The sequence below is a fragment of the Vigna radiata genome, chromosome 1 (genome assembly GCF_000741045.1).
Source record: "Vigna radiata var. radiata cultivar VC1973A chromosome 1, Vradiata_ver6, whole genome shotgun sequence".
Classification (NCBI taxonomy): Eukaryota; Viridiplantae; Streptophyta; class Magnoliopsida; order Fabales; family Fabaceae; genus Vigna; species Vigna radiata.
The window spans coordinates 30,320,306-30,347,372 of NC_028351.1; the positions used below are offsets into that span (position 1 = coordinate 30,320,306).

The 27,067-nt window shown below is 35.5% G+C and overlaps 2 protein-coding genes across 3 annotated transcripts; both read left to right on the plus strand.

Annotated features, from left to right (window-relative positions):
* Nucleotides 1–11,139: 11,139 nt before the first annotated feature.
* Nucleotides 11,140–12,170, plus strand: LOC111241644. Its single transcript, XM_022780402.1, has 3 exons — nt 11,140–11,507; nt 11,798–11,868; nt 12,034–12,170. Exons 1-3 carry the CDS (start codon nt 11,140–11,142, stop codon nt 12,168–12,170), a joined length of 576 nt encoding a protein of 191 aa, XP_022636123.1.
* Nucleotides 12,171–13,165: 995 nt separating this feature from the next.
* LOC106761317 (ABC transporter C family member 10) lies at nt 13,166–19,964 on the plus strand. Of its 2 annotated transcripts, XM_022778812.1 has the most exons (12): nt 13,166–13,292; nt 13,639–15,656; nt 15,874–16,194; nt 16,280–16,366; nt 16,498–17,085; nt 17,157–17,321; nt 17,530–17,824; nt 17,969–18,183; nt 18,267–18,572; nt 18,645–18,708; nt 18,776–19,015; nt 19,703–19,964. In XM_022778812.1, exons 2-12 carry the CDS (start codon nt 13,761–13,763, stop codon nt 19,813–19,815), a joined length of 4,290 nt encoding a protein of 1,429 aa, XP_022634533.1. In that variant the 5' UTR covers nt 13,166–13,292; nt 13,639–13,760; the 3' UTR covers nt 19,816–19,964. The 2 variants fall into 2 exon arrangements, with proteins under 2 accessions (XP_022634533.1, XP_022634517.1); XM_022778796.1 differs by lacking the exon at nt 13,166–13,292 and having other exon boundaries at nt 13,462–15,656.
* The last annotated feature ends 7,103 nt before the right edge of the window (nt 19,965–27,067 follow it).

Below are 27,067 nucleotides of genomic sequence, written 5' to 3' on the forward strand. Positions count from 1 at the left end.
AGGATTTTCCGGAAGCAACAACACGAGGAGCACCCGGTAAGTGTTAACAAAAACGAGGGCAAGAGGAGAGCTGAGAACGTCCGGGAACAGAAACCAATGGTGAATCTAAACCCTAGATACGACCGCTATGCGCATCTTACCGCCTCCAGAGAAAAGGTGTTGGAAAGAGCTCTACAATCGAACCTCATCTTTCAAAGAAGAAAATTTCCACCAAAAAATATGGATGCAATGCAGATATGCCGATTCCATAATTCGGGAGGACATGCTACTGAGGGATGCCAAACTCTCAAGGATGAATTAGAGAAGCTAATCCGTGCCGGGCAACTTCGAGAATTTGTAAAGGAAGATTCCGGCCGCGCGGGACACTCTCCCAGAAAGACACGAAGAAGCCCGAAACATGCAAAACGAAAAGGTAATCACTCACGCGACCGTTCTCGTAGTCCCCCGAGTCATAGATCCCGCAGTCGACCCAGAGAGCGGGAACCCATAGTTAAAGGCAGGATTGATACCATCTCAGGCGGTTTTGCTGGAGGAGGTGCTTCATCCTCAGCCCGGAAGAGACATTTGAGAAGTCTGCGCAGCATACACTCAGTGATACGAAATCCGGCATCAATGCCGGATATAACATTCACAAACAGGGATTTTCACGCACCAGATCCTGATCAAGACGATCCCATGGTCATCACCGCCCGCATTGCACAATACGATGTGAGTAAAGTCCTCGTCGATCAGGGTAGTTCAGTCAATATATTATACTGGACAACCTTCCGAAGAATGGAAATCGCAGAAGATATGATTGCTCCGTTTAACGAGCAAATTGTTGGTTTTGCCGGAGAAAGAGTAGACACCCGAGGGTACATCAACTTACGAACCCGCCTAGGGTCCGATGATGATGGTAAAGAGCTCAGAGTTCGTTTCTTGCTAGTAGAAGCAAACACATCCTATAACGCCCTTCTAGGACGCCCTTGCCTAAATGCTTTTGGGGTAATTGTGTCTACCCCACATTTGGCAATGAAATTTCCTACGGACAAGGGAAATATATGCACCGTTTGGGCAGATCAGAAAACCGCTCGCCAATGCTACGTAGCTGGTCTAAAGGTCGCGCCTTACAAAAGAGAGAACCGTACTGAAGCAATCCTGATTGATCTTGATCCCAGGACCAATACAGACGAACGCATACAACCTGAAGGTGAGATAAAGCCTTTCATGGTTGGTAAAAATGAACAACAAACTACTTCCATCGGAGACAACCTTCAGCTAACAACGACTTGTTCGCCTGGAGCGCGTCAGATATGCCCGGAATGCATCTCAGCGTCATCTCACACAAATTGTCCATATTCCGAGAAGCTCGACCGGTATCTCAAGAGAAACGAAGGTCCGGTGATGAAAAGTGGTCGGCCATTCGAAATGAGGTTGACAAGCTCCTCAAGGCGGGATTCATACGAGAATTGACCTATACTACATGGTTATCTAATGTGGTCATGGTAAAAAAGGCGAACGGACAATGGAGGATGTGTGTGGACTTCACGGACCTCAATAAAGCATGCTCCAAAGATTCTTATCCTCTTCCTAATATCGACCTCAATAAAGCGTCCGGACACACTGTTCTAAGTTTCCTGGATGCCTACTCGGGGTATAATCAGATCCCGATGCACGCCCCGGACAGAGAAAAGACAGCCTTTATTACAGAGCAGGCAAATTACTACTTTGAAGTCATGTTGTTCGGACTCAAAAATGCGGGTGCCACTTATCAACGCCTAATGGATAAAGTCTTCCATAGTCAGATAGGTCGTTGCATGGAGGTATATGTCGACGATATGGTAATACGAAGCCACACACATCCACAACATCTTAAAGATTTAGAAGAAGTTTTTCAACAACTCAGGCATTACAACATGCGTCTAAATCCCCCTAAATGCACTTTCGAGGTGTCCGTCGGAAAATTCTTGGGTTTCATGCTAACCCATTGAGGAATAGAGGCGAATCCAGATAAGTGTAGGGATATATTGGAGATGAAAAGTCCTACTAAGTTAAAGGATGTCCAATGTTTAGTCGGACGTCTAACAGCTCTATCACGATTCATACCCAGGCTCTCTGATCACATCAGACCTATCCTGAAGAACATGAAAAAGGACGTACCTCGACATTAGGACAACGACTGCGAAGAGGCCTTTTCTAAAGTAAAAAGCATTCTGACCAGTCCACCTATCATGGCCCGTCCAACTGAGGGGTTCAATTTAAAACTTTATTTGGCTGCATCCAGCCATTCGATAAGCGCAGCTCTCATCCAGGAACACCCTGATTTTAAGGTGATATATTTTATCAGTCGAACCCTGCAAGGGCCAGAAGAAAGATATTCTCATGTAGAAGAAGTGGCGCTCGCCTTGCTCACAGCAACACGACGTCTCCGGCCGTATTTCCAAAGTCATCAAGTTGTCGTCCGGATAAATCATCTGATCGCCAAGATTCTTCGGAAGCCTGACTTGGCTGGAAGGATTGTAGCCTGGGCGATCGAGCTATCTGAGTTCGGTCTACAATACGAACCTCAAGGTTCTGTTAAAGGTCAGCACTTAGCTGACTTTATCGCCGAAGCATACCATCCGGAAGAACCCAACATTTGGCATCTTAATGTAGATGGGTCTTCTGACAAAAGAGGAGGAGGCGCCGGCATTGTATTAGAAGGACCGGGCGACCTACTAATCGAACAGGCGATTAGCTTTAACTTCCAGTTCAGCAATAACCAGGCGGAATATGAAGCTCTCATTAGCGGCTTATTATTGGCTAAAGAGTTGGAAGTCAATCATCTGGAGTGCAGAATGGACTCTCAGCTACTCGTGGGACAGCTTAACGGAACTTTTCAGGTCAAGGACGATCATTTGCTACGTTATTATCACAAGGTCAAAGATTTGATCAAATCATTCACCAGTTTCTTGGTGACCCACATAACCTGATCACAAAATTCCCGGGCAGATCTATTGTCAAAGTTAACTCATTCTCGAGAGAAATCTCAACTATCTTCAGTGATCAAAACTACACTGCATAAGCCTTTGTTGGAAGCATGCGCCGCTAACGTGACCGCCCCACGAACCGATTGGCGACAGGATATAATACAACTAATGATCTAACAAGAACAGGGAGGACGACTCAATATACTTGATTCTAAACGAATCACCCGTTACATGTTAGTAGGTGACGACTTGTACCGGCGCGGTTACACTACCCCGTTGCTAAAGTGTTTATCCGATGAAGAAGCAAAGTACGTTATGCAAGAGTTACATCAGGGGATTTGCGGTTCACATTCAGGAAAAAGGATGTTGAAAGCCAAGGTTCTAAGAGTCGGATTCTACTGGCCCTCTATGGAACAAGATTGTGCGACATTCGTACAGAAATGTATCTCATGCCAGTCTCATGGACACAACTTACGAATTCCGCCCTCGGAATTACACGAGATCATCTCCCCGTGGCCCTTCGCACAGTGGGGGATGGATATTGTCGGGCCTCTTTCGGTTGGGAAAGAACAATGCAAATACCTCTTGGTCGCAGTCGATTATTTCACCAAATGGATTGAAGCAGAAGCCCTCGCAATAATAAGTGCTCAAAAGGTACAGAGTTTCATCTGGCGCCTGATTTGCAGGTTTGGGCTACCACACAAAATCATAACTGATAACGGTCGGCAATTTGTTGAACGGAAGCTAGAGGAATTCCTCAAAGGTCCAGGCATTAAACATGTCACAAGCTCAGTTGAGCATCCGCAGACAAACGGGCAGGCTGAGTCAGCCAACAAAGCCATCATTTCTGAGTTAAAGAAGAGACTAGGGCAAGCAAAAGGATTGTGGGTCGAAGAATTACCGGAGGTACTGTGGGCATACAGGTGCACACCGCACGGTTCAACGGGTGAAACACCCTTCAACCTCACTTATGGCACGGACGCAATGCTTCCGGTCGAAGTTGGCGAACCCACACTGCGACGACAGATGCAAGACATGAACATTAATGAAAACCAGCTAAGGGTTAACCTGGACACTCTCCCTGAAAGACGTGAAGTAGCCATGATACGAAATGCAGCCCAGAAACGACTACTTGTACGACGATACAATACAAAGGTCAATCTGCGAAGTTTTACCACAGGCGACCTTGTTTGGAGAAAAAGAGGTGAAGCTCGCAAAGAAAAAACGTTCGACAAGTTATCAGACAATTGGGAAGGACCTTTCCGTATCACTGAAGATTTGAAGAACGGTGCATACCGATTGGAGCATTTAAACGGAAAGGCCATTCCAAATACATGGAACGCCACCCATTTAAAGTTCTACTATAGTTAGAATTTCATATTTACTGCCTTTCAGATTTACTGCTTTACAAACATTTGTTAATGATATTTCAATGCAATTATTCAGTTTATCATTCACCAATTCAAAAAGCTTACGGACTAAATGTCTGAACGATTAAAGGCAGCACTTGCCTTCCGGACTAAACGTCCGAACAGACTAAATGTCTGAACTATTAAAGGCAGCACTTGCCTTCCGGACTAAACGTCCGAACGGGCTAAACGTCTGAACTATTCAAGGCAGCACTTGCCTTCCGGGCTAAACGTCCGGACGGACTAAATGTCTGAACACTTAAAGGCAGCACTTGCCTTCTGGGTTAAACGTCCGGACGGACTAAATGTCTGAACTCTTAAAGGCAGCACTTGCCTTCCGGACTAAACGTCCGAACGGACTAACTGTCCGAGTTCTCAAAGGTAGCACTTGCCTCCAACATTAAGGGCGACGTTTGCCCTGCGGGGTAACACTATTAAACTAAGAGTTCAAGATAAGCAATTTTGTAGGACCTTTCAGAACATCATCATTCAAACATGAAGAGGCCAACAGCACCGGACGACCGACGCATTCAAGGCGGTACAGAACGCTGAAATCGAGCACTTCTGCGTAAGCAAGTAAGTTTACTCGAACTCATATTAACTAAGTTACTTTATCCAAAGGAAAATTTCCACTGAACTTTCAGCGAAGAAAGTCCCTTGTTACGTCAAAACGACGGAGGGTGAAACACCTCTAGGGCAATGAAAATTAAAAATCTAACCGAAGGCCGAAAACCTTCAATCGTACATACAACATTGCATTATAGGCCGAAAGCCTTAGATTAATATATTTCGCAAACGATCGCATAACACAAATTGAGGTTGTCAAAAACAACATATAACAAATATTCAGAATTAAAAAAGAGTTCTAAGGTCATCAGCAGAGTAAAGGAGATTTAAATAGGAATCTAAGATCTTTCAGTATTTGCTTCCTCAAAGATGGCCTTCTCGGGAGTAGGCACTTCACCAACATCAATGGTCACGTTGCTGGTTTCTCCCAACGGGACAACAGGTTGTGCAGCAGTAGGAGCATCCTCTTCCTCTTCTTCTTCACCGTCGTCTGAGTAGGTTCCAGCAGGAACCTCTTTAGACGGGATCATTTTTCCATGGAGAACATCTTTTTCCACGTCAAGAGGAAGGTCTTGCAGAGGACGATCAAGTAGAAAGGCAGCCTGCCTAATAGCCTTTTTAAAGCCACGGGTATGCTCCAGGATGATTGCTTCCACCATCTGCCTTTCTCGGGCCTTAAACGCTATTAAGGAACTCTTCAGGGTGTTCCTTTCAATAGTCAATTCATCCATAGCCTTTCGGGCGGAGACAAGATCAACAGCTTGGTGATCAATTTCCTTCTTGGCTGCCTGAAGGGATTTCGTTACATTTTCAAGAATAACACGACCTTCATTGATTGTTTTCTCAGCCGCCTCATATCTCGGCCCACATTCAGAATGGAGAAGTGTGAGATCCATTAGTTGCTTTTGTAAGCCTTCAATGTCGACCTTCTCCTGATCACCCATATGGACTAGTTCTATGGCAGAGGCGGTGGCACGGGCACAAAACTCCAAAATATGCTGGCTGAGTTGTTGGCGAGACGTATTTTTTAATACCTTCTTCTCGGCCGGGTCAAGCTTGGGGTCTATCTTGTACCCAAGATCGAAGCCGGCATCCCATACGCCGTTCGGAAGGTCGCGATCGGCCTCTGGATGTCTGGACTCGTCGATCGTAGGCCCTTTAGAAGGGTTCTTCATTCTTTTCCCGATTGGGGCTTCCTTAGTTTGGGGAGCCACCCTCCTCTTCCTTTTCAAAGGGACCTCTTCTTCACCCTCCAGATTGACGACCGGCGTTGTTTGTGGGGGGGGGAGGGGTGTCATAGCTTGAACCATGGAAGACCTTTTCGTCTTCTCGACAGGGGGCTAATCTCACAGAACGCCAATAACCAAGATTCCTAAGGATACAACTATTTTCTATCCAAAATTCTAAGGATACTTTATCCACAAAAGAGCTGGAGATGTCGTTAACATCTCGTGATGCCCAGTCATAAGAAATAACGTCGACATAATTTTCGACGTGGTCGTCTACTGCGACGCCGCCATGAACAAAAACCGTACTACCATGAACAAGGGTGGGAATACCTACCTGGTCTACGGTAGAAGACCTATCAGATGAAGTGGTTGGTACCTCTTGCCCCCTTTCTTCCACCACTGACGACGGACAACCAAGATTAAGGGAAGAGCTCATGTTTACCTGAGAAAATGAAGTCACTGGGAGATAGGGAAAACAAGATTCTGGCAAAGCAAGAGTAAGGAAAAAGAGGAAGGAGCGCTCTGAAGTTCGAAGAACAGAGGAAATGAAAGTGGCGGTTGTAGAAAACCCTACATTAATGACCCCGTAACTGGCAGAAATCGTCAGAAAAACCCTCGACCGTTGGATCAAAATGATCTGACGGCCACGCGATCATAACTCTTCAACTGCTCACAGGGCGGGAAAAAACTAATAATGATTTGGAACTCAATCGACGCGCTTCAAAACGCTGCGTTACGATAAGAAGTCAAAATACTTCCGTAACGATTGAATGACTGGCTACTTAGGGTAACTCATGACCACCCGATACACCAAAATTACATCTCACATAAAGCGGCCGGTCAGTTGAGATTACTCGCTGCAAGAACCGGTCGGTCCAAATTCCCTCGCACTTTAAGTCCTACATTCATTCGTTGGTCGAGCCCAACGCTTCAATTGGACTTGGGGGGATGATGTACGATATGCTATTTGGGCCGAACGGTTACGATTAGTAGCCGAACGGTCCAAAATGATTAATGGGCCTCAATCATATTAATGATGGGTCATTATCGTTTCCATTATTGGACCAACGGTCCATCATGAGGATATAATCCATCGCAATTATATCTTGGTAATCTATATTATAAATATCAGATAAGATCAAATAAGATATGGACAACCGGATATTCAGGTATAGCTGTTTATATTATATTCTGTTTATATTTGATAACAATCTATATATACAGGGCTAGAATCACAAACCAGGTACGTTCTCTCATACACCACTTTGCTTTACAGTATTCTTGAATTAGTTGAGTGATTTCGTTCTGCATTCTCATATTGAGAACCTTCAGCCTTGCTTTCAAGGTTCTTCACTACTTATCCTGACTTGGGCGTCGGAGTGCCATTGCAGGTACCTCCCCCCGGTCAAAGCTTGGAGATTCCGGACGGTTGAAGATTGAAGGAAAGCGAGAGCGCTACGTCATCCAGGTTAGTCCACTCGATCCCCAAAATATTCATACCGAAACAACTATAATACAGTACACATAAGTTATTTTTGCCCGGTCCTAAAAATGAGTATGGACTTTTTCTTTAGGGATGAGTATCGAATAACAAAAACATGTTCATTTCTCGCTTCGCTATCATCTCTGATCCTATTTATTTAATTATATTTGTCTCCTGTTACAAATTGATCCTGTCTATTTATTTTATTATACTTTTTGGTTTTAAAGATTTTTTTCTTAGGACAAATCACTACAGGAAAAACTTTAGATAACAACCAATTTTAGAGTAGTCTCTATAATTAGTTATTATAGAAACTAATTTAGATACCAATTTTAAAACTAAATATCTATAATATCTTTTCTGTGTAGTACATCTGATTGTCTTACCTATTATCATTTCATGTTACTTGATATTTTTTCAGAGTCAAATATTATTTACACAGAAATATAATTGATATGGATTTTTTTTTCCACTTATATTATTTCTGTTACCTTTCCAGTACTAATAATAAGAAAGATGGTACAATTATTAGAGATTAAAATAAAGGATTTGGTAAGAAGGATAGACAAAAATTAACAGAATAGTAGGCTATGTTTTGTTAAAATAAAAACGCAATAGCAGGTTTTGTTATTGTAAAGGCAACGCGTCCTTAAAGAACCACGAGTCACGCATTATTATTATTATATTATTTTCTAGATTAAGACTCAACTGAAGGCTTTATAATGGAAGATATAGTTTTGTTTATTAATTAAAGTCTACTTTTAGTATATATATATATATATATATATATATATATATCAAATCTTAGGATTAAGTTCATAAACACTTCGATGCGAAAACTCAGCTTAAGGAGATTCACAACGCAATAGCTTCTTCGCTTAACGTATGTACAATGAATTTGCTTTGACTTTCTTCCATTCTTGCGTAGTTTCAATTTGGATAATTATACTTAGAAAATATATTTTTAATATTTGAACATTATTTACTTGTGTATGATAGTGTTTATAATTATTATTATTAATTGTAAAATAATTGGATTAATAATGTAATGACACATAAATGATGTTTAAATATTATCAAAAAATATTGTTTAAGTATTATTATCTTTTAAATATACGACAAAACCGACTCTTAAATGCTAACAGTGTTCACTTTTATCATTGTGTTTTGTTGTTATTTATGTCTCTCGTTATCTCTTTCATTAGATTCGCTGCTTTACATAAACCCTTGAGTGAACTTTAATATAAAAGAATAAATAATTTTATTTAGGTTTTTTCATAATAAGAAGATTTTAACTTAAATAAATTTGAGTATTAAAAATAAATAAATTTAATGTTTGCTAAATAAACATTAATCTTATATACTTTTAATATTTATTTATTTAATATTTACTAAATTGATATTAATGTAAATATTTATTTAATAAAAATATTTTTGTGTTTTTTCAACCGGTCACGTTTACAGAAATTAATAAGTCATCCTTCCAGTTGTGTAAAAAAATTAATTCCGTTGACTAAATTTAACGGCAGGGCTTAATTGACTGAAATTAGCACTTATAGGAACTCAATTGGAGATTCTAATAAGACGGGAATCAAAATGGGAAAACCTCCGAAAAATAGGAACAACTAAATGGTTTAAACCTATTATAAATTTAGCTTAGCATTGGTTAAGCCAACTAATAGCACTACCTTTAAAGGTGAGCATATAACTTGTCAAGGATCTTTGATGATCAAGATCACCAACATAACGTGATTCACTAACATATGTACAATTTGTTCCTATATCATACTCTAAATCTATGTTTGTTGAACCTTAGTATCTAAGAATACACTTCATAGCTTGGCAATGAACCTTTCTTTGGTTAGTCCTATAATAACTCACAGTACTCACTTTCATGTGTAATATTTGGTGTAACATTGCATTAGTGTAAGGCATTTGAAACATGGATTTCTCTTCTTTTGTTAGTGGTGGACAATATTGTAGATAACATAAAATGAGAAACAAAAGGTGTACCGGCTATTTTTCATTTATCAGTCTAAATGTTTCTAAGGACTTGTTCACTTGAGTGGATTTGGGAGAGTGTAATTGAGAGGATTTAAGAGGATTTGATGATAAATTTTTTTATTGTTTATTTGAATAGATTTGGAGGTAAATGAGAGTGAATTTGGAAGTAAATTTTTTTAATTTGTCACATAAATTAAATCCTATACTGATTTTCACATATTTTACTTCTAAATCTACTCTCACTTACTTCCAAATCCATCAAATAAATAACAAAAAAAACATTACCTTCAAATTCTCTCAATTACTCTCTCCCAAATCTACTCAAGTGAACAAGGTCTAAAACATTCTCAATTTACATATTTTTAACATAAACATAATCTTACAAATTCTTACTCTCATGATCTTCATCAGAATAGTCCTTGTCGGACCATATTTTTCATCTCAAATTCACCACTAATTATATCTTCACTTTGATCATGTTAATTGGATACTTACATGCAATTACACTGGTACAAAATTAGGAAATATTTTTGTCACAGTATGTTAGCCAAAAAGTTGACAAAAAAAAATTGCATGGACAAATACGTAAATTTGTGCAACTTTCAACGTTGATTGTGAAGGTACTGATGTAAAATATGTCATTTGTGTTGGATGACAAGTTAATCATACCTTTATCTATTTTCTAATTTTAAAATATTTACACATTAATTTAATTTAGTGTGTTAAGTTAAAAGAAAAGAAAAGAAAATTAAGAAACTATACAACTATTTTTATTGAAATGGAGATAAATTATTATATCTTGTTATTTTTCCATAATTGTTAGACTAAACTTAAATGTGATACGTTTAATTAGATTGTTTATTTATTTAAGAGTTTTGTCAGTGTGTAAGGGTCAGTAGATTAATGGAGTATTTTTTAGACAATAATAGGGAATAAATGGTGTCTTAGTAGTATAATTTATAGTTTTGAAACCAATATGTAAATTTATAAATTGTATGTTTCTTATTGAATGTCCGAGTAAGAAAGAGATACTAGAGAGATAGCCAGCCTAGCAAACAATATATGTCTCTATCTCAGTTGATAAAGAAAGTCAACTTTGACAATTGGAGTGTGCGGATGAGAATCCTTTTTGAATTCCAAGACGTTTAAGATATTGAAGCGAATGACTACGAAGAGCCTGTGAAAGATGTAAAGTAGATGTAAAGTAGATAGCGGCTCAACTTGCCGCATTAAGAAAATCACGGATGAATGATCAATCAGTTCTGTACATACTGTATCGAGCGGTTGATGAGTCTGACTTTAAGAAGATATATAGTGAATGCTAAATCATCAAGAGAAGTATAATCAATTCTTGGAAAGTTTACAAAGGCGATAACCAGTAAAGCAAGTTAGACTTCAAACTCTCATAGGCGAGTTTGAGAGTTTGAGAATGGAGAATAGAGAACGAGTGACCGAGCATATATCTCTAGTGGAGGCGGTAGCGAATCAACTTGAAAGAAATGGAGAGGAGTTTCTTATCAACCGTGGAGAAGATCCCAAGGTCACCGACTAAGGAATTCAAGAATATTTTGTGTGTAATTGAGGAGTCCAAGGACTTGACCATACTCTCGATTGACGAGCTTGCTGGGTCTTTAGAGGCACACAAACAACGAAGGAGAACAATATTGTTTAAGTCACTTGATCATGTACTTCAGGCAAAACTTGACCTAAAAGGAGGTGCTCAGAACACTCGAGGTCAAGTTGGTCTTAAAGGAAGAGGCCGAGGAGGTTGTGGCAAAATGATGATGGAAGTTATTATGAAGATGACAAGGAGCAAACTAGTTAGTGCATGGTCATGGGGAAAAGGGAGACCAAGGAGGTCGATCAAGTAAGTCTGATGTTGAATGTTTTAAGTGTGGCAACTACTATGCGAATGAGTGTAGATCGGTCAAATGTCACTGTTGTGCTAAGACCGATTGTCGAGTATGAGCCGAGATCGTGAACTGAAAAGCCTTGCTTTGCAATCCCAGTCCAACTACATAAGGAATTGACATCACTCTCTATCCAAAACCTTAAGGCAATGGATTAATAGGTCTTTTATCTTTATATAGTGTTTTACTTTCTCATTTCTATTCAACGTGGGACTTAAACTCACACTTAGATTTCTAACAATTGTAGAGGCAAAGGTGAAATAGTGAAGGTTGATCTGGAAAGTGAAATTATTGATTTGAGGGTAAAAATCATTGAAGGTAAAAATCAATGCATTGAAGAAGTCGCCCAAGGTGTTGAATGAATTCACTCATGGAAAGCAGGAAAAAGTGAGCAAAATTGAGTTCAAAGAGATTCTCTTTGATGGGTATGGCTGCTGGACTGAAGTGTGACCCATTTGTGATACTTTGCATTGATGGGGGAAGACCTTCTGGAATTTGTTATTGGTTCGGCTTATGAAGTAGAAATGGTGTCTATATTCTCTCAGATTGAATTTCCTAACATATCATTGCATGATGACCATATAATTGAAGCTCTTAGGAAGCTTCCTGTCACGAAGTAGCAGATTAAGGGGAAAGTCATTAATGGTGTCAGGCTAAATAATCATTTGCATGTGTAGAGTGGGTTGGCTTCGTCTGCTGGTTTACCTTCCCTTGGTGTGGATTCATGCATTTTTAAAAGTTTCCATGAAAGACAAAATAAACATTTAATTTTAAGGAAAAATTTTGTTAAAATAAACTGTGATATATTTAATTGGATTGTTTATTTGTTTAAGAATTTTGTTAATTTTAGAATGTAAGATTAGTAGATTAATGTAGTAGTTTTTAAATAATAATAAAAAATAAATAGTATCTTAATGGTAGAATTTATAGGTTTATACGTGAAAAACCAAATATGCAATGTAAGTGTATAAATTGTATGTGTCTTATTGAGTGAAATATTCAAAAAATATATTCAGAAATATCTTTCTAACAATAAGTAGCATATTCTAAAAATATATTCAGAAATATCTTTCTAACAATAAGTAGTATATTCGAAAAATATATTCAGAAATATCTTTCTAACAATAAATAACAACAAAAGTAGTTCGTTTTTCTTGTACATTACAAATTAATGCAGGACCACGTGAAATATCAATAAAATTCTGCTACGTATATCAGCAAACTTTTTCTCTCCATCTTGTCAACAAAGCATTCGTATTCTACTCATTCAATGTTGTTTTCCATGGACATTAATATATAAATTAATTCACAGCCATTTTGATTTGTTTTCAGCAAAACAACCAACTAATCTTGTACTATTGTTTGACCTATTATATTATCTACTGAAATATTTGATATTTATTAAATTTATGGTTTCATCCAAATATGATGCGATGTTAATGTTTAGAAAATTTATATAATTATTACAATATTTTTCTTTGTTATTTGAAATTTAGAAGAAAAAATATATTTTCTTTTTTGTCTTTGAGAAAACTGATTCAAAAAATATTTGGAAAGTAGGAATATACTTTTGGTTGACGAGAATGATTTCATAATGGTAAAGTATTGGAAACAAGATCACTGAGTTTTTACATGCAGAGGTCCTAGCCGTAGCTGTCACTGTGTTCAATCTTTTAGCTGCTGTTTCTCGCTTTGGCGGGTGCATATGCAACTTGGTTTTCAAAAACCAACTGCTATGTAAGGTTAGAACTAGCTACTTGGTGCGGCTTATATTTTTTAAGAATTTTCTTTTCAGATGTAGAGGTGAACATAAAAAAAGTAAATTAATTATTCAACCTTTTGGAGTTGGTTTCATGTTAATCAAGTTTGGCGGATTCCTGTTATCCATGTAGCTGAACTTACCTAAAAGGCTATGGCTTTGTCTGTTCATTTCTACTATTGAGAACCCTCTTTCTGGATTCAAATTTTGTTTTTCATCTTTTGGACGATGCTTTCTTAATAAGCACATATTTTATTCCTTCATGACAGAGTTTAAGCAGCAAAGAGAACATACAATGATGAAGGAATTTTGGAGCATGTTTTGTGCAGAAGCTGATTGTCCTGGGACTGGAGGAAAACAACCATTTTGTTTTGATTTGAAGACTTTGAAAGATCCTTCTTCATGCTTCAACCAGTTCTTGATCTTTTGCTTTGATGTGTCGGTGCTGGTCATGCTGGCATTCATTCTGATCCGGAAGAATTTGTTCGGACCATTTCAGGGTATGTTGCAGATGGAAAGATATTCAAACTTGCAGCTAATTTCTTCCATAACCAATGCATCTCTGGGGTTGTTGTATTTGTGCTTAGGCATTTGGGTTTTAGAGGAAAACTTAAGGAAGAGTCACACTCTTTTTCCACTTAATGGGTGGTTGCTAGAACTCTTTGAAGGATTCAGATGGTTGTTAGTAGGATTAAGTGTAAGTCTTAAGCTGAAACAACTTCCAAGGTCATGGTTGTGGTTGTTTTCACTTATTACACTATTTCTTTCGAGTATTTTCTGTGTTTTGTCCGTGTCTTATGCAATTTGTAGCAGAGAACTGACCTTCAAGGAAGCTTTATATGTTCTATCTTTTCCAGGAGCAGTTTTACTACTCTTGTGCACTTACAAAGCATCAAAATGTGAAGACACTGCTACAAGTATTGATGAAGACTTTTACGAATCTTTAAGCAGCCACTTTGATGAAGTTGATCCTTATAACTACGTAACCCCATATGCTAAAGCTGGATTCTTTAGTAGGATGTCGTTTTGGTGGTTGAATTCATTGATGAAAATTGGTCAAGAGAAAACACTTCAGGATGAGGATATCCCAAAGTTGCCAGAATTGGATCGAGCAGAATATTGTTATTTGTCTTTTATAGAACAGTTGAACAGGCAAAAGGGGAAAGAATCATTGCCACAATCAGCAATTTTGTGGGCAATAGTTTTTTGCCACTGGAAAGATATTTTGATGTCAGGATTGTTTGCATTGCTCAAGGTACTCAGTGTATGTACTGGTCCTGTACTTTTGAATGCTTTTATATCGATTGCTGAGGGTAATGGCAGTTTCAAATATGAGGGCTATGTATTGGTCATGTCACTTTTCATTGCAAAAATCGCAGAGTCCTTATCACAAAGGCAATGGTATTTTCGCACTAGGCTTGTTGGGATGAAGATTAGGTCACTACTTACAGCTTCCATTTATAGAAAAGTATTGAGGTTGTCTAGTGCAGCTAGATTGACACACTCTAATGGTGAGATAATGAATTATGTGACTGTGGATACATACAGAATTGGAGAATTCCCATTTTGGTTTCACCAGACATGGACAACAAGCCTCCAACTATGTATTGCACTTGTAATACTTTTTCGTGCTATTGGCCTAGCAACAATTGCCTCATTGGTGGTGATAGTTCTCACTGTGCTCTGTAATACTCCACTGGCAAAGATGCAGCATAAGTTTCAGAGTAAACTCGTGGTGGCACAAGATGAGAGATTGAAGGTCAGTTCTGAGGCTCTTGTGAATATGAAAGTGCTGAAGCTATATGCGTGGGAAACCCATTTTAAAAATGCTATTGAAACATTAAGAAACGTTGAACTGAAAATTTTAAGTGCTGTACAGCTGAGAAAGGCATACAACATAATTTTATTTTGGATCGCACCTGTTTTGGTGTCTGCTGTTTCTTTTGGGGCATGTTACTTTTTGAACGTTCCTTTACATGCTAACAATGTTTTCACTTTTGTGGCAACTTTACGCCTAGTGCAAGAACCAATTACTGCCATCCCAGATGTTGTTGGGGTGGTCATTCAAGCAAAAGTTGCATTTTCCAGGATTGTTAATTTCCTTGAAGCACCTGAATTACAGAGTGCAAAATTCAGGAATAGGTGTTTTGATGAGTGTAACAAAGGCCGAATTTCAATCAAATCTGCTGACTTTTCATGGGAAGGTAATGTATCAAAGTCAACACTGAGGAACATAAACTTGGAGATCAGACAAGGGCAAAAGTTTGCTATTTGTGGAGAAGTTGGCTCAGGCAAATCAACCCTCTTGGCTACAATTCTTGGAGAGGTTCCAAGGATTAAAGGAACTGTAAGATTTGATTCTTTTATGCTTCTATATTATAGAATACACTATTAAATCTTGGGGTACTGTTATTGGCTATATAATGTTCATGACATTTCTACTTCATAATCAGTAGTTATATTTAGCATGTGAATTCAACTCACTATACTGTGTACTATTTTTTCGTATCCTTCTTTTCAGATGTAATACTAATAGGTGTTTAATTCTCTCTATTGAATTGCAGATTGAAGTTTATGGAAAGTTTGCATATGTTTCTCAAACAGCATGGATACANACNGGNACNNTACGGGAAAATATTTTGTTTGGATCAGATTTGGATGCTCATAGATATCAAGAAACACTTCATAGATCATCACTACTAAAGGATTTGGAGCTGTTTCCACATGGAGATCTCACTCAAATAGGCGAGAGAGGAGTTAACTTCAGTGGAGGTCAGAAGCAGCGAATTCAACTTGCACGTGCTCTTTATCAGAATGCTGATGTATATCTTTTGGATGATCCATTCAGTGCTGTTGATGCACATACTGCCACAAATTTGTTTAATGTAATGTCATCTTCCTTACTTCAGATTGTACATTTATGTGGTATGAACCATTCCTTACTTCAAAAATGGCTTTGAAATTTGGCAGGAATACATCATGGATGGTCTTAAAGAGAAAACTGTTTTACTCGTAACTCATCAAGTTGACTTTCTACCAGCGTTTGATTCTGTTTTGGTAATTCAATAAAACCAGAACATGATTATCCTGAATGTCTTACTTTCTCTGTTTCCTGCACATTACTAGTGATGGTAAATTAGTAATGAATTAGAAGTTACTGAAGTTTGTTTGTTTTATCTTTTCCTCAGATGATGTCAAATGGGGAAATCCTAGAATCTGCTCCTTATCATCATTTGTTGTCCACAAGCCAAGAATTCCAAGATCTTGTTAATGCTCACAAGAAAACTGCTGGTTCTAACAATCCTATGAATGTTTCTTCTTCCAAGAGGCCTTCAATATCTGCTAAAGAGATTACACAAGCTTTCAAGGAGAACCAATCAAAAGACACATATGGAAATCAGTTAATAAAGGAAGAAGAGAGAGAGATAGGAGACACGGGGTTGAAGCCTTACTTGCAGTATTTGAATCAGACGAAAGGCTATGTATACTTCTTTGTGACTTCTCTTTGTCACCTCTTGTTTGTCATTTGCCAGATATTGCAAAACTCATGGATGGCTGCTAATGTTGACAATAACAAAGTTAGCACATTGCAGCTGATTGTTGTTTACTTCATGATTGGGGTTCTTTCTACTGTTTTTTTGCTGATCAGAACTGTACTTCTAGTTTCCTTGGGCATTCAATCATCAAAATATATATTTTTACAGTTAATGAACTCCCTTTTCCGTGCACCGATGTCCTTTTATGACTCTACACCATTGGGAAGAATACTTAGTAGGGTATGTATGATGAATAATTTCTTTCCATGCTATGAATTATAATAGTATTTTGATAGTCATTTCCTATGCAGGTCTCATCAGATCTAAGCATTATGGATATTGATATCCCTTTTATTATTGCTTATACTGTGGGAGGTACTACAAACTTCTATACCAACCTCATAGTTTTAGCAATTATCACTTGGCAAATCTTGTTTATCGCTGTACCGATGGTTTACATTGCAATACGCTTGCAGGTAATGGCAAATTCTTCTTTGAAAATTACTGTGATACTAAAATGGTGTCTTCTATTTTGACAGCCACTATCAATTTGACTATATAATGCTCATTGGTCTTTAGCTTTTAGCAGTTATCTTTTGGTAACTTGTTCTTGATCTTCTAGTATAGATAATATTAGATATTCATGTTTGGAAACTGAACAAAGTATTTCCATTTTAAAACTAGAAATACTATTTTTCCACTGCAAAAGAATTGATGCGCGTGAATGGCACAACAAAATCATTTGTAGCTAATCATATAGCTGAAACAACTGCTGGAGCTGTGACAATAAGAGCTTTTAAGGAAGAAGATGGCTTTTTCAAGAAGAATCTTGATCTAATTGATATCAATGCTAGTCCCTTCTTTCATAGTTTTGCCTCAAATGAGTGGCTGATTCAGAGATTGGAAATAGTCAGTGCAGTGCTTCTTTCCTCCACAGCTCTATGCATGGTTACACTTCCACCAGGGACTTTCAGCTCTGGTGAGACTTCTGTCATGTTACATATGAAATATATCATGGATTTTATCACTACAATTATCTTCATAGTGTTTTTCTTTCATCATCAAACAGTACCATTATCTCCCTTGATTCAAGTTTATTAATTTTAAATATCCTTTGTTCTAGGATTCATTGGCATGGCTCTATCTTATGGACTTACACTAAATGCTCAACTAGTATTTTCAATTCAGAGTCAATGCAATCTAGCAAATTACATAATTTCTGTGGAGAGGCTAAATCAGTATATGCATATAGCAAGTGAGGCCCCAGAAGTAATAGAAGGAAATCGTCCTCCTTCAAATTGGCCAGTTGCTGGTAAAGTAGAACTAAAAGACTTGCAGGTAATTGATACTCCCAATGTGAATCATAATGTTCAAACATGAAATGATATGCATATATAATTTGCTTGTCTGTACCAAGACAGGTACGATACAGGCCTGATGGACCACTTATACTTCATGGAATCACATGCACATTCAAAGCAGGACACAAGATTGGAATAGTTGGAAGAACAGGCAGTGGAAAGTCCACTCTCATCAGTGCATTATTTCGTCTGGTGGAGCCAGCAGGTGGAAAAATTGTAGTTGATGGCATAGACATATCTTCAATTGGCCTTCATGATTTGAGGTCACGTTTTGGAGTTATACCTCAGGATCCTACCCTTTTTAATGGAACTGTTAGATATAATTTGGACCCTTTATCTCAATACTCTGATAAAGAAATATGGGAGGTAAAACCAACTACATTATATTTATCTTTGCTTTGCATTGCAAGAGTATCATATTTGTTGCTCCATATGAAGGTTCTTGGGAAGTGTCAGCTGCGAGAAGTTGTACAAGAGAAAGAAGAGGGACTAAACTCCTCAGGTACACTTTCTATGTGAGAATTTATTTTTTCCAAGCTAATAATAACTTGTAAGAATTTGTAACACAGTTGTGGAAGATGGATCAAACTGGAGCATGGGACAAAGGCAATTATTTTGTCTGGGGCGTGCACTGTTAAGGAGAAGTAGGATATTGGTGTTGGATGAAGCTACTGCATCAATTGACAATGCAACTGATTTGGTTCTGCAGAAAACCATTAGGACTGAGTTTGCAGATTGCACAGTGATCACAGTAGCACACAGAATACCAACCGTGATGGATTGCACTATGGTTCTTTCAATTAGCGATGGTAAATTTCATGTTCAAAACCTCTTTATTTCCTCTTACAAACCGTTTACAGACCAACTCATACCTCTGTTCCATTTTCTTATGTTGATATCAGAGTGGAAATAGAAGAGTTCATATGTTCCTAACAATTGGTTATCAAACTCTCGAGTTAACTCTTAAATTGTTACGAGTTTACGTTTCCAGACATGGCTTCCGAGTTAACTCGGAAGTAAACTCTTTTCTACGTAAACTCAATAGAATTGATTGTGAAATCGGTAGAATCGTGTCGCTCAGTTTGGAGCGATTATGCGAGATTGAAAGGAGAAAAAATTAAAAAAAACAAGATCATTTGGTCTTTTTCTATTATATATTTAATGAATTACATCAAAATTAATGACAATAATCCAAGTATTTATGTTTTACAATATTTTTTTATGAACAATATATCTATAAATTTTATTTATTTAAAGTTATATAATTTTGTAGACTTATTTGAATTAAGATATTATTTATATAATATTTTTCATTTTAAGTAAACTCTTACAAGTTTACGAGTTAAGTTTACGAGTTAAGTTTACGAGTCAAGTTTACAAGTGAAGTTTACTCGACTCTCACGAATTTACATAAACTCACGAGTTTGATAACCTTGTTCCTAAGTAAAACTTTTACTTGTTTTCTTCAATGAATGGGATAATTGTATTATTGACAGGAAAATTGGTGGAGTATGATGAACCAGTGAACTTGATGAACAAAGAAGGATCGCTATTCAAGCAGCTTGTTAAGGAGTACTGGTCTCATTTTCATTCAGCAGAATCATACTGACACTGCAAAATGTATTTTCTTTTGTCAACGTTGTTATAGATTTTCCTTTGATGTTAGCAATGAGTCAATAAAGTGTGATAAAATGCTACGTGAGTTGGTCAATTTGCTATGACTGAGAGGTTGGTAAGGACTTGCGGAATGAAAAGAAACAGTGCAAAAGTATTTGAATGCTAGATTAGAGTTGTCTATGAGCTAACATTGAAAGAAAACCACTAAGAAAGAAAAAGAAAAAAATTACACCACAAACTTGCAAAACAAATACAAAGTTAAATAGACTTTTTTTTTCTAAATTAAAATGAATATTAAAATAGTTTTCTTTTTTCTGATTCATCTTCATAAAAAATGCTTTCAATTTTTATATAAAAACTAATTTTAACTAATTTAGAGAAATGATATTTAAGTTTCAAAAATACCTCATAAATTGCTTCATCCACAATATAATTAAGTTTTAGATCTCTCATCAACTTCATAATTTTGAATTGAGTTCATATTAATTTCCTTTTTATATTCACAATTTTTATATCTTTAACTGAACTTCTGTCGTTTAATATTTTTTATTAATTAAGTGAGATTACCTGTCTGGTTATTAAAGAACATGACAATATCCAACACATTGTCATTTATCCTTTTATATTAATCATGATATTATTTTATATTAATTCTTAACCTAATAAAATATAAGTCAAAATAATAAATATAAAAATTAATCCGTGAAGACTTGATTAAAAAATATAAAAATTTAAGTATAAAAAAACTGAGTGTATTTTAATAAGTATTATTTAAAATACCTAAATTTAAAATATCCAAAAAAACTTTAGGTTTTTTGTTATTATAATATGTATACATTTTTTATTCTAAGGATTTAAAAATTATCCCAAACTTAGTGTTGTCACCAAAAAATGAAACGTCTGCATCAGAATATAACAGTTGCACTGATATAGCCTGAAATGCAAACACATGGTGAAGGAATTGTACAAACTGCCATTTATTAGTAGTTAATACAGGTGTCCACGCACTGCACCTATCATCATTATTAACTAGTTGTCAAAAATACATAAAGATCAAATTTCTGTTCACTGATGAATATTTAACAAAAAAAAAAACAAAAATATAATGAAAAACAAAAGGGAATTAATTAGGTAGGTAGATTGTTGACTAACCCGACCTACTACGGATTCAATCTTATGAGCTGAGTTTAAACAAGTCAGGTTGAAATCTAATTTATATAAAAAAAAATTCAATTTTTTCAAATCTAACCCAACCTGAACCCATGATAAACCGAGTTGACTTACATGTTGTGACTCATTTTGACGGTTCTAAACTTTATAACAAAAATATTCTTTAACATTAAAAATAACCATTTAAGAGTAAAATGATTATAATTTTTTTGTTATTTATAAAAGGAAAATAATGAAAGATAGTGAAGTAAGTTCAGACTCTTTTTGGTATAATTCTTACTGAGTAGTAGACATACACTAATATTGGTATAATATACAAAAATTTAATAAAAGATTCCAAATTTGTAGAAAATAATATTAAAATTCTTTTAATGTCTAAATATATAGTATTGTATATACTTCGTTTCTACAAGTTTAGAAAAACTGTTAAGAGGAATGTTTTATTCCCGATATTATGAAATACCCTATAATTTATTATTAGATTCCAAAATAAAATAATATGTCTTAATATGAAATAGATATTAAATAATATTAGAAGATTATTTACTTAACACTTACCTAAGATAATATTAAAATGATATTATTTTACACTTATATTAATATATAAGTAATTTAAAATTCTGGAATAATTATTTAACATAAAATAAAAATATCTTTATTCACTAATTTATAAAAAAATATATATTTCATTGTTTTAAAAATATAAAACCGTTAAATTAATAATGAAAAATAAATTTATTTAAAAAGAAGAAGACTAAATATAACTGTCAATAATTATTTCCATAACACTCGTTATTGTGCATCTTTCCTAACTCCTATTAATAAAATACATTATGACAATTATAAAAATAGAAAGATGAATCAACGTAAACAATAAAGTTTTTGCTTTACAATGATTTAATATAGGAGCGATTATAATATATTCGAATTGATCTTAATTATTATATTTTGGTTAATAGTTTTAGTTAATCAATTTTATAAAAATGGCACATTTATCTAATATATTATGTAATACTACTAGAGTTTCATTTAAATACACCAATAAAATAATTATAACACACTTTATTTAACACATTTTTTACACTAACAGGTGTTAAGGTGTTATTAGTTGGTTTTTATTTTTAATTTTTCAGAAAAACTGGCCGAAAAAATGAAGAGGATTTCAAAAAAATTTCGTTCCAAATATACCCTTGGCTTGTTTCATTAGGTTCTCTAAGATTTCGCTCTCTCTCTCTCACATTTCGTAGGTTCTCTCTCAGATTTTGCTTTCTCTCACATTTCCTTCTCCCCTTTTGTGGACGCTCTTTCTCACGTTTTTAGTTCTCCGTTGTCGTAGTTTGGTGGAAATGGAAAGTCTCGGACGGCAGCTTCGTTGGAGTAAGGTAAATGCGTTATTCGACCCTTTTGTTATGGGTTTTCGTTGATTTTGTGGTTAGGGTATTGGGTTTTTGGTTTGGGTATTTGGTTTCTTTGTGGGTTCTTCGACCCCTTTTGGATTTTTTTCTTATTTCCTTTTGTGTTTACATTTGTTTTGTTTTGATTGAGTAGTTGACGGTTCGTCATTATTTTTCAACGATGTATGTTTGCACTTTGACGAACACTTAGAAGGAATGTCAATGTCGTGGAGGCACAGTTGGAGGAAGAGAAGGCCAGAAGAAGAGGTAGAAGGCAAGACGATGGATCCCAAAGTGGTGGACATCCACAACCATTCAGTGACAGTGCATTTCTTTCCCCTTGTGGAATGTCCAAGAATGAACCGGGTGGGTTTTCTCAGACCGAACATGGTGCAATGTCGTAGAACACACCAGATGGAATGTGCAACACCGAACCACAATTGAAGACCTATGTAAGGATGGGAAAAAGAATGTGTTATAAGATCCAAGCCTTGAGGACACCATATATAGGAAATGTAGGTTCTAGAAAGAAAAATTAGTGATTATTGTATGGTATTTTGAATAGGACAAGAGCTTGATGTTGTAATTAAACCTATTTCTTGTAATATATAGTTGAGGAATGTTTGGTTGCATGTATTTATGTTATTGAAGTGGTTTATATTTTGATTTGGTGTACATTTTAAATTTTGAAGAATCCATTTTCTGGAAGTGATAATGTTAGTGTGACAAGAATGAAGTAATGTTTGTGATATGATGAATTTGACTGAATTGGTGAAGATGATGGTGCTAAATTGTGTGTTATAATCGTTTACTATTGTGTTGTAACTTCAACTTTTAACAACCTGTTGAACATAATGAGGCACCAATGAAAACATAAGTGACCACAACTGAAGTTCTGCCAAGTCTGGTGCAAAAAGCTACATTGTAATCGATTACAAGTGGTTGTAAACGATTACGCGTGTCTGAATTGGATTCCTCACATCCTTTTGAACTGAAGGGGCCACCAGTGAAAACGTGGAGGACCATTGGTGAACAACAGTGTGTTTTGACCCAAGTCCAGTTCTTTTAGTTGTAATTTTATGTTCTTTAGTGAGGAATGGCTGCATCTTAATGTTTTGGGTCCCCCAAGATGGAGGTGGGGACCTCCCATGGAGAGATTATTGTGTTAAGTGAAGTTTTGTCAAGTTTGGTGCAAAAAGTTGCATTGTAATCGATTACAAGTGGTTGTAAACGATTACGCGTGTCTGAATTGGATTCTGCACATCCTTTTGAACTGAAAGAGCCACCAGTGAACACGTGAAGGGCCACTGGTGAACAACAGTGTGTTTTGACCCAAGTCCAGTTCTTTTAGTTGTAATTTTATGTTCCTTAGTGAAGAATGACTGCATCTTAATGTTTTGGGTCCCCCAAGATGGAGGTGGGGACCTCCCATGGAGAGATTATTTTGTTAAGTGAACTTGGCCTCAAAAACACAGAAAAACACCAATGGTCTCCCAAGTTACCGCTGGTGGTTCCTTCAGTGCAACAGGATGTGCAAAACTAAAACCAAACTCACGTAATCGATTACTACACTCTTGTAAACGATTACAGTAGTGTATTTTACTGCACAGATTGTAGTACTTGGCATAAAATGGTAAGGCAACACCTTTATACATTGCACATAAACAAACCTAGACATCAATCATCAATCAACAATCATTTGTACAGTGCACATAAACAAGGTTGAAATCACATAAACAAGGTTGAAATCAATCATCTTATACCACTATCAATTTATACAATATGTTCATATACATTAAAATACACTGCCTTCATATAAATTATTGTATCTTACAATGTTGACTACAATGTTTACTACATTTGTACACAGGACAACTATCCTACAACAATCCATAGACCTCTAGCGCATCCAATATTCTTATGTTCTCGTCGTTCAAGATCCAATCACGTACATCAATCCATACCATAACCTTCAATAATTCACAGTTAATCTCCACAGCCTTACGAAGCTCCAAATACCAACAAAATGGTGTCATCGAAATTCGTTCAACATGGGCATCTCTTAGTAACCCATTCATAGTAACAATGATTGATGAATCAAGAGAGGTTCGAACCCGCCACTACAAAACATTAAAAAATAAAAATTTATTACTTACAAAAAACAAACCAACTTTATATAATAACAACTTTTACTCAACTTTGGGTTTCCGGACGCCATTGCAACTGTAAATATTTCATACAAATACATCAATGGTGGATTAGGGTTCAAAAAACACAAAAAAAAAAATTAAATAAAACAAAAGTAAAGTACGCTTCCACAAGCCACACAATGCAATATAGAGCAAATACTCGAAACAGAGGCACAAAACCAAAGACAACCAAAACGAGTAACGCGAAAGAGAGCTTACCGATACACGGTGATACATTTGGATGAGACGATCAACCGAATGGAGAGAGACCAAGGGATTCCAGAAATGAAGCGAATGAAAATTGGAGAAAGTCGAATGGGAAGAACGAAAGTGAAAAAGACAAGGAAATATCGAAAGTGAAAAAGATGATAAATGAAACCGCGAAAATCAAAATTTCATAAAAACATCATTCCAATATTACCCTTCTCTGTTCTTTTAAAAGAATTTTATTAATGAAGTGAAAACATCCAATACAAATTTGACATGTGGGCTGTGTCAAATTTATGTCAAAAAAGGGTGTCAAATAAACATTTTCCATTAAAGAACTTATACTGGCCACAAAATTAAACCCATTTTAATAAACTGTAAATTGACATTCTTATTATTTTCCATGTTGTCAGGAGTCGTCAGGGGTTGCAAGATAATGATGATATTCCACTGACAAAAGACAAACAGTTTAAAAGAGAAACTTAATTTGTCATGGCTTTTTTGGCCAATATCTTCTACTCTTATAGAATCTAAATTTATCACGCCTTTTTTTTTTATTTCGAACTTTGTGGTTCTGTTTATTAAAATGCCATTCAAAAGGTAGAAGAAGGTATATTTTGTTAAAGTTTTCTTAAAAGTTTAAAAGAGAATAATAGATATAAAAAAAATAGTAAATTCTAAATTAAAACTAAAATCTTAGAGATTTTTTATTTTTTATGAATTAATTTTAACTTTTTAAACGTGTTTCATTTCTTTCTGTTATTTACTTTAAATTTTGTTTAAAAATCCATATGAAATAAGCATTCAATTTTTCTTACTTGACTTAGCAGGTTTGCAGGCTCACAACTTTGACCTCTGTTCTTTATAAAAACCGAAACAAAAGGAGTCTATGACACCAGTCGAAACTTTAACATCCTTTCATAATCTGAATCTGAATAGTTTGAAAGTTTCTTATTATGTTGTATAAAGTTAGGAACTTATGGTACCAGATCTGCAAAGAATCGAGGTCATAGATCTATTCAAAATCTAAAAAGTCTAACATAATCTCTCTATCAGAAGAATGTCAGGATCCTAATATATCGATTGATTTTGAGAATAATCAAGATCATAGATCCTAATCAATGTATACTGAAGTGAAAAATTTAAATTTGTATAAATGTGACTCACCTTTAAACTTCAATTCTTTGTTAATCGATGCCAAAAAAAGATATATGAGCTCGATTTATTCATAGCTTATAAATTTGTGAAAATTATAAAAATGTCTATCACATCTTTTTATAATTCGTTTTTGTTGAAACTGAAGTCTATTAGACTTAGACACGTAAAAACCTCTTTTTATAATTCGTTTTTTTTTTGGAATTGAAGCCTATTAGACTTAGACACGTAAAAACCTGTTTTTATACCAGTGAATAAATTTTTTAAATATACTTATAAATGAATAAACTATCTCTATATTAAGTTCTTCTATAATATTTCAATATAATTTAATTTTGGTTGGTTTCAAAGTCTTAATATCACTTTTAAGACTTCTTTTATCAGACATACACTCTCATTAATATTTTATTTTATTTTTGGTAAAAATACATATTTTCAAGATAAAAAAGTATTTATTTATTCTTATGACCTAATAAGGTCTTATTTATGATTTTCAATCTTATTTTTATGTGATATATTTGCAATGGTTATGTCTTATTTTGAAGGTCTCTAATAATGATATTCGACAAATATTTAACTTAAGATTAAATTTTAGACATTATTTGGAAAGGGAATAGTTGCGTTCTTGCACCATTCCTTTTCATTCGCCCCACTTTCTTTCCAACTACTAACATTTTGCTAAAGAGGGCTCCATAATCTCCTATAACTTTAGTTATAAAATTTTCAACATGATTCTAGGTTCATTAATGTACCAACTTCAGTTCTCCATCTTTTATAAGAATTTTGTTTTAAGTTGAAAGATGACTCGTAAGAGAATATTTGGTAAAACTAGAAGTAACAATGGAAAATAACATTTAAACTTGGTCAATTAAGAGTGGTTGCAAGCTGGAAGCATATTTAAGTTGACTTAGGAGTGTTTTTTTAAAAGAATAATATAATATTAAAAAAGTAATTATTATTCAGAAGTAACTACATTTTGAAACAATATTATATTCATTATATTTCACAGTCTGCTTAATGGAATCTAGTCAGTTAGTTGAGAGCCTTTTCTCCGAGCTAACATAAAAAATAATATATATATATATATATATATATATATATATATATATATATATATATATATAAATAT

Bases quoted from the DNA above. Each gene is read 5' to 3' on its own strand.
- LOC111241644 (XM_022780402.1), top strand. From the start codon at position 11,140: ATGGAGAGGAGTTTCTTATCAACCGTGGAGAAGATCCCAAGGTCACCG. The intron at 11,508-11,797 runs GTAAGTCTGATG...TAACAATTGTAG, and splicing joins AGACCAAGGAGGTCGATCAA to AGGCAAAGGTGAAATAGTGA. The intron at 11,869-12,033 runs GTAAAAATCAAT...TGATGGGGGAAG, and splicing joins GAGGGTAAAAATCATTGAAG to ACCTTCTGGAATTTGTTATT.